This window comes from Amphibalanus amphitrite, unplaced genomic scaffold (genome assembly GCF_019059575.1).
Source record: "Amphibalanus amphitrite isolate SeventyFive unplaced genomic scaffold, NRLGWU_Aamphi_draft 000205F_arrow, whole genome shotgun sequence".
In the NCBI taxonomy this organism is placed as follows: domain Eukaryota; kingdom Metazoa; phylum Arthropoda; class Thecostraca; order Balanomorpha; family Balanidae; genus Amphibalanus; species Amphibalanus amphitrite.
The window spans coordinates 402303-409819 of record NW_024881700.1 but is presented as its reverse complement, the minus strand read 5'-3'; the positions used below and the strand labels follow the sequence as shown (position 1 = coordinate 409819).

The following is a 7517-nucleotide window of genomic DNA, read 5'->3' as shown; positions in this document are numbered from 1 at the left end:
CTAATAAATGCTATTTATTTTGTAATATTCAAAATGAACAAATCGGCAACTTACCTTGATTAGAATCATAATATCACGAAAAGCAATATTTTGCCGCAAATGCGTGCAGTCAACCAGAGCTGCAACTTTACGAAACCTTGCACCTTTACCAGAATCTTACCTTTACCATGCCTTTACCTTATCACTCTTACGCATCGGTAAGCTAACGGAGTGTGCTCGAAAAATGCACAGTGAGAAAAGAATATGTCGTTGTAAATTGTCGCTTTGAATTGAATATTTGCTCATTTTTATGCAGCTGGAAGATCACCCATGGGAAGGCCCCCACCTACGAAGCAGACCCTTCTCGGATGGATAATATATAGGGGAGAGCCCATTGCTGAGCTACTCACGCCATACGCGGAATTCTGAAAGGGCGAAGCCGAAGTTATAGCGCGAGGGAGGATCAGTTAAAAAAATAGTGATAGAAGAGGTAGCGTTAATGACGTAGACGAGTCGGGCATCAGCAAGGTTGTGTTTCGAGATGTGAACGCGTTTGGATTCCAATGTATGTGGGTTTATTGACACATCTGAAGCACAATACGATAACAAAATCACACCCTGAACAGACATGAACAGCATGGATGCAGTACAAACCTCAGCCAATCTGAACAATAACAATGCCCAAGTTGACTGACATAACTTATTACTTACGGAATTAAACAGTTAACAGTTATACCATCTGAGTTGCAAGCACAATAACTCAAACAGCATCATAAACGGGAAGCATCCTCGACAATGCCTCAATCCGATCGTTATTGCACAGAAGGCAACAACTGAAACCCGCTGAACATCCAATGCCGTGCGGTGTGCAGCCGGCAAACACTTCCCGATTTATCCAACTACAACGACATAATGACATTGTTAATGCAAAAGGGAGCTCGCTGAAAGCATCCATCTGGTCGCCAGCCAAGCCAACCATATTTGTGCCGTCAGCCGATAACTCAACGGTTGCAGCGCACATGCAACAAAATATTAATGTGCGTTACCCCAGTAACAGCCTCCCACCCCCGCGGATACAAACCCCTTCGACCGTCCTAGTCATGTGCCTTGTCATCCGTGTGGGTCCACGTGGGCTCCCGCTTCTCGATGAATCCCCTGATACCCTCCTGTCCGTCTTTGAGTGCGATGTTGTCCACCATCAGCCGACTACCGAGCCGGTAGGCCTCGTCGATCGGCAGCTCCAGCTGCTGGTAGAAGAACTTCTTCCCCAGCGCGATGACGCTCCTGCTCTTTCTGACGATGGCGGCGGCGATGTGGGCCGTCTCGTGCTGTAGCTGGTCGGGCTCCACCAGCCGGCTGACCAGGCCGACACGCAGCGCCTCCTCACCGCTCAGCGGTAGCCCGGTCAGCAGCAGGTGGGCCGCCAGCCGGCGCGGCAGCACGCGAGACACCGCGATGCCGGGCGTCGAGCAGAAGATGCCCACGTTGCCGCCCGGCGTGGAGAAGCTGGACCGCGGCGTGGCGATGACGATGTCGCACGAGGCGACCAGCTGGAACCCGGCCGCCGCCGCCGTGCCGTCCACCTGAGCGCAATGGCAGGCACGTAACCACCACTGGGGACACTGGGGACCGGTCCCCTGTAACTTTTGGGTTACTGGGGACCGTCCCCAGTAAAACTGACGACCTCCTCAGTTTGCTTAAATAGTCAAATATTGTCTCTAGATCGACGTGAAGAGTAACTTATGTACTATTTAGTCAACGGAAGACAAAACTATGGGTGTTTTGTTTAGCCAGCGCCCGGGTGGGCCTCTCAGCCAGCTTCGCCGGGCTTTTTAGCTAGACCAGATTATATCGGAAAGTAAGCAAGCAAGCAAATTTTCACGAACTTTTTTCCCCATTCTGACAACTTTTCACAAATAGGCGCATAAGAAAGGGTTTTGTATCACAACTTTTGACTCAAAGCTTGTATGACGCTGATTTTACCGGGATCGCGTTTGTCTCGTCGAGACGCGTCGAATGAACTTACAAGTTGACCTGACAAGGTCAGCTTGAAAATTTGACCCCTGGTCAAGGTCACGGAAAAGGTCATGTTGCATGTCATTCGATTGGTATTGTTGAGCTGAACACATTCATGGCGTTTTCAGCGCTCTATCATGTTTCTACCTAACGTTATGATAAAAAATCGTGACCTGAGATGACCTCAGGGGCATATAAGGGTCACACACAGATGCAATTTTCCGGTTCAGTGTGTCATGTTTACCTGTGTAGGTAACGGTGTTTGAATGTGTTTTCGGCCAAAAGAAGAGCATTTCAATTTGAGGTCGCAAAATTGACCTGACATAGCTCACCGATGTGAAACTTGAATTGTTCATACTGATTTCCTGATGCAAAAGCTCGAGTTTTTAACTTCTGGGATGTAAACTGTAGGAATGACAGAGTCACAAAGTTTTTTTTTAGAGACATAGTTACTTTACCTGACCTGGTGACCTGACCTTAGGTAACCTGGGTCAAAATTTTCACACACGATGCGAAAATGAGCTATCATAAGCTATACCTACTAAGTTTCGCGGCGGTGCGCGCCGCGGTTTTCTTTACACGCGGAAAAAACTGGCAGGTGTGGCCGAAAATGTCCCCCTCTCCCCCTCCCCACTCGGACGAAGGCTGATCTTGAAATGTACCCCGCGTTCGATGTCTCTCGGACGACGAAGATTCTACGTCGTCCGGCCCATCCCGTCCAAGGTCAGAGGGGGCTCGGTTGCGGTTATGGAACGTGATTGGCCGGACGGCGTAGAATCTTCGCCGTCCGAGAGACATCGTACGCGGGGATAATATTTGGTCTTCGCGTCCCTCCATGTGGTCCCCAGTAACTTCAGACTTGTGGTTACGCGCCTGCGCAATGGCAGCAGAGGAGACGTCATCCGCGGCCGTGAGCGGGGAACACGGAGACACGGTGATCGCACTGATTCTCTGGCAAGTCATTGTCACTATCATTTCATCGCTAAACACATTCGAGACATCCCATTGAAGAGCCATCCGGGGCTCACCTGCGCAATGACAGGAACTTCCAGCTTCTGGAGACCGAGCATCAGCTCCGTGCAGGAGTCAAACACACACTGGTGGTGGTCGCGACCCTGTGCACTGGTCAACTCCTTCAGGTTGTGACCGGCAGAGAAGGCAGGGCCCTGACCGCTCAGCACTACCACCCGGGTGCTGGAGGACAGCTGATTCACATGCTCCTGGAGATCATGAGAATTGCAGAGGTTCATTCACTCAGAACAAATCATGGGAGGAATGGAATCTCTGGGCATTTTGTGTGAGTAATTCAATTTTTTCCTCATTCAGGATAGTTGATAGAAATTTTGAGATGTCGCTAGTCCTTACAGGATAATTGCTGAAAGGCAAATAGTATAAAATTTATAGCTGAAGCTTTGCAATGGAAACAATCTTCAAATAATCCAGCCTTGCTCTAATGCTGTAAAATGGTGGAAAGATAATCATACCAGCTTACCTGATACCTCTGACATTTAATGCATATAGCCACAGGAACTCATGAATTTGTTGCAAATTATGGAGGTTCGGAGCATATTTGTACTGATTAATTGCAATTATAATTTATAGGTAGGTACAGGGACAATATTGCCACACCTTTAGCTCACTCAGCATCTCCAGAGACAAAGCATTCCTGGTCTTGGGTGAAGTCATTGTGATATGTCTGACACCATCAGCATCATGCACTGAGGTTAGACTGCTGGCCAGCCGGCTAGAAGCCCAACTGAGGTTCCCGGGGCAGACTCTGGTCCTCAGCAGCATGGAACTCCATCTGCTGAACTGCTGAGGGAGAGCTGCCATGATATCTGGAATGCAAATGGTGCTGTCATTTATGCTCATCTTATTCATTCATCATCATGTCATTCAGGATGGAAATTCAAACATGGTCTTAAATTCGATGAAATAGCATTAAAATCGTATCCTAGATTCAAGGTGCTAGCAGATACAGGTGGCCGGTGGGTATACCTAGTTCAAGTTACCTCTACATCAGTGCCCAATATTGATATCAACAAAACTGAAGAGAAAGTTTGAGCAGTTAAATTTACAAATATTTCTGCAATTTGCACAAGAGGGCAGAGGGATAAATGCGGAACAATTTTGACAACACAAGTCACAGCATCGACATTTCAATTTGTTGGTTAACATTAGGCATGGAATCAAAGGAACAGTTTGATAATTTCGAATGATTAAATTCCAATTCAACAATACAAAAAGGTAACCGTACGTCAATCAAGGCCATCTATAGAAGGTACAGTCACTCCCCCGCCGACCAATCAGAGACAGATCCTGAGTGACGTCACCCCTGATGCTCGCAAGGGGTACTCCATTCCTTTGCAACGTAAAAATGACTAACTTCATTTGAAGATTATTGATGGCACTCTACACATATCGCTCAGCCGTTGATGTCAATGGAAAGCCCAACTAATTTTCCAGCGACAAAAAAGAGCAGCAATATGCTAAGAAATGGCTGTCAATCACTCGCGCTGTTTTTCGGGCCTTGCTGAATGCGCTTTTACGCAGCAGTGCCGACAGGAAGCAAAAAGTAAGTGCTTGATTCTTGTTCAAAAGCACTACTTGAAAATTTTTCTCTGCTTGCGAATCTAAAACGCAATGTAAAGGAACGCTGAAAAGGCTGGAGGGTCTTTCGTAGCAAGTGACATTGAACAAAATGTCTTGCTTGTTTATGTCTCTGTCGCGCAATCCTTGCCTCAAGACTTCCTTTCAAGTTTACACTAGCAATTTATTACTTCAAGCATCTGCTTATTGAGCGGCGTATTCCACACGGAAACAAACGTGTTTTGACCTCTGATTGCATTCATCATTTGAAAGAATGAGCTCAGCCTTCCATACAAACGTCGTCACTTCCCAATTTATTCCTGCCAGGCTGTAGGTCAATGTTCTTCGGAGCGTTCACGGATAAGCTATCTCGGGAAAACCGGGGTCAGAGATGCCACTGAACGGTCTTGGTGCCGCTCCGCTGGAGAGTCCGTCTGGAATGCATTAAAGGAGACAAAAAGACCGTGTCTCCCTCGCAGTGCGTCGCAAAACGCATCACAAATCTAGTGTGACCTGTTATAAGCTATAACTGTGTACGGGAGTTTTGTCTACAAGTTTATGATCTTCCTCCGGTTTAACTTCCCTGAACTAACGACGCCTTCTTAGCCAAAAAGCACACCAAGATCAGCCAGACAGGTAGTTCTCACAATTCGTAGTCGTCATCTCTGGTAGAACCGTCATCCATTCGCCCAATAACAGTCACGGTATCGCTGACACCTCACTTTAGCACATGTATTTTAGGGCTATTAGCGATCTGTACACAGAAATAACAGAAACCCAACACAGTAGAATCGCGTCATTGCTCTGTGGCGCAGACAGGTCTGGGCGCCACCGCTGCACGCGCAGCAACAACGTATCACACGGTCGACCGCGCCGGGGCGTCGCCGACACATCCTAGTCCATCGCCCGCGCTCGCTCGCTCTCATACAATAGCTGTCTGTCACGCGCTCGATTCTCGCTCGCTCGCTCGTTCGTCTCTCTCGCTCTCCTTGCACACTCGCGCGACAAGTCTCCTCAGGTGGCGCGTGGGGCGCGGCGCGCGCTGTCACCCATTCGCGGAGCAGCGTCGCGCCGGCGCGAGCGCGCGCTACGCCATTCGAGGAGACCAAGCACAGTCGAACTGTAAAATAACGCGGTGACGCGGGGCGCCCGCGTCAGCACCGAAAACAGATCTGAATGCGGCAGCGAGACGGCGGCCGCCGACGCCGGCTGCCATGGTCGCACCTGGTACTGATAAATAATCTACTAGTGTAAAAATCATCAAGACGGGCGGGCGTGTCTGCAGCTAGTCCGGCCGGCCGGCCGGCCGGGTGCCGCCCGCCGGCGCGGCGGTGAGGGTGACTCTGCGCGTGCGTGCGGGCCGGCTCAGCGGGCGGGGCGGCGGCGCGGCGGCGGCGGCGGCGGCTCGGCACGCGCCCCGCTGCACCAGCACTCGTCGGCCGGCTCCTGCACGGGTCAGAGACGCAGCTCGTTGGCCACCTTGCTGGCAATGTTCTTGAAGCCGATCGAGGTGCCCGAGATGCGTTTGAAGCGGACGCCGTTGAGCGAGAGGCGCGGCAGCTTGCAGACCTCAATCTCCCACTGGACCAGCGAGTCGGTGCGCGGGTCGCCGTGCACGCAGAGCAGCAGGAACTTCTCCCGCTGCTCGTAGTCACAGTTGTTGGCGTCCAGCACCTGCCGGAAACGACCATAGCATCGTCATACTGCAGTCCGCCGCCGTTCCACACTTTAAACGGGTTTACAGGACGAACTTAATCCATTCACACCGAATTGTTTGGATTTAAAAGCGGCAGTTCGGGTAACTTACAGATGACAATGCAATGTCGAATCAGCAGAAAAATCATGAAGTGGTTTAGTGAACATCCACCTTTTCTGTCTCCCCCATGATAAGCAAGCTGATTCGACTACAAGTGCATGATGTTAAACAGTTAAGTCCCTGCGAACGCACCTTTCTGATTTCGTTCATGATCTCGTGCGGGTCCCTGGATGAAGTGGTCTTCATGCTCCAGGTGAAGCGTAGACTGCGCGGTTTGACCGGCTCCGGCTCGCCATTGGAGGCGACTCCGAGTGACCCCGCGGGCGACGCTGCCGCCGGTGGCCTGGGACACGACGAGCCAGAGGTTAATTGGCGAGCGCAGGGGATATGGACGGGGGATCAGTAGGGGAAGGTAGCTCGCTACAATACACACGGCTTGGTTAGTGAGACGCCACGTCTGCGGGACGCAAAGACGAAATACAAGCGAAGTGTTATCAGTTACCAGCGACTCATAGACGCACAAAACGACGCCAAATTCCGTTACAAACACATACAAAACACAGGCGTTACACAGTGAAGATGGCTACACCAGCAAGCTCAAGCAAGTTTCATGAAGACTGGCCCTATCTGGAATCAAGCGAGTACACTGTGCAGCTGATCCCCATTGCTCATGCTCCGTCAGCAAAACCAGCAAAACTGTCGACGTGTCGACGCCTCGATCCCAAACCCGCTCTCGACTCCCATGACGTGGGACTTCTCACCACGTTCCTTATGCTGTCATTAATTGTTCCCATAGTCTGTTCTCACTCCCCTTTTGTTTCCGGTATGTGCAAGTCTGTTTTTGAACCCCAGTTCCTATCAAGTCAACATGCCGTGTGGGTGTCACTGAGAGTGCATTCAGTCAATGATATTCACTTAAAACTGCCATATATCGCCTGGATATAGGGTAGTCACATGAGCGTCAGCTGTAAACATGCTTCGGTGCAAGGGTAACCATACTGGTGCCGTAACCAGACTTGTAAACGACTCAAATTTTTTTTGAGTCGATTCTTTGTTTGAGTCTGGAAATTTGAATCGATTCATCAAACGACTCATGATGTTAAATTTAATTGATTCGAATCAACTCATGACTCATGAAGTTCCTCGATAAAATGATTCGAATCAACTCATGACTCGA

General features: G+C 49.8%; 2 protein-coding genes across 9 annotated transcripts in view; both read right to left on the bottom strand.

Annotated features, from left to right (window-relative positions):
• Window positions 1-537: 537 nt before the first annotated feature.
• On the bottom strand, window positions 538-4654 carry LOC122385018 (enoyl-CoA hydratase domain-containing protein 3, mitochondrial-like). 6 transcript variants are annotated; one of them, XM_043372956.1, is made up of 4 exons: window positions 4382-4654; window positions 3625-3833; window positions 3024-3215; window positions 538-1562 (listed from the first exon to the last, which is right to left on the bottom strand). In XM_043372956.1, the coding sequence occupies exons 2-4, from the start codon at window positions 3826-3828 to the stop codon at window positions 1074-1076; spliced, it is 885 nt and encodes a 294-aa protein (XP_043228891.1). In that variant the 5' UTR covers window positions 3829-3833; window positions 4382-4654; the 3' UTR covers window positions 538-1073. The 6 variants fall into 6 exon arrangements, with proteins under 6 accessions (XP_043228891.1, XP_043228889.1, XP_043228893.1 ...); XM_043372954.1 differs by having other exon boundaries at window positions 4511-4653; XM_043372958.1 differs by lacking the exon at window positions 4382-4654 and adding an exon at window positions 4253-4320.
• Window positions 4655-5291: 637 nt separating this feature from the next.
• LOC122384974 (MAP/microtubule affinity-regulating kinase 3-like) overlaps window positions 5292-7517 on the bottom strand; it is a 38221-nt gene continuing 35995 nt past the window's right edge. For all 3 annotated transcript variants that reach the window (XM_043372842.1, XM_043372843.1, XM_043372844.1), the window contains 2 exons: window positions 6533-6683; window positions 5292-6258 (listed from right to left, as the gene is read on the bottom strand). In XM_043372842.1, the coding sequence (XP_043228777.1) occupies window positions 6040-6258; window positions 6533-6683 (370 nt within the window). In that variant the 3' untranslated portion in view covers window positions 5292-6039. The remainder of the gene's footprint in view (window positions 6259-6532; window positions 6684-7517) is intronic.

Bases quoted from the DNA above. Each gene is read 5' to 3' on its own strand.
- LOC122385018 (XM_043372956.1), bottom strand. From the start codon at position 3,828: ATGGCAGCTCTCCCTCAGCAGTTCAGCAGATGGAGTTCCATGCTGCTG. The intron at 3,216-3,624 runs GTGTGGCAATAT...CATGATCTCCAG, and splicing joins AGATGCTGAGTGAGCTAAAG to GAGCATGTGAATCAGCTGTC. The intron at 1,563-3,023 runs GTGAGCCCCGGA...CATTGCGCTCAG, and splicing joins AAGTTCCTGTCATTGCGCAG to GTGGACGGCACGGCGGCGGC.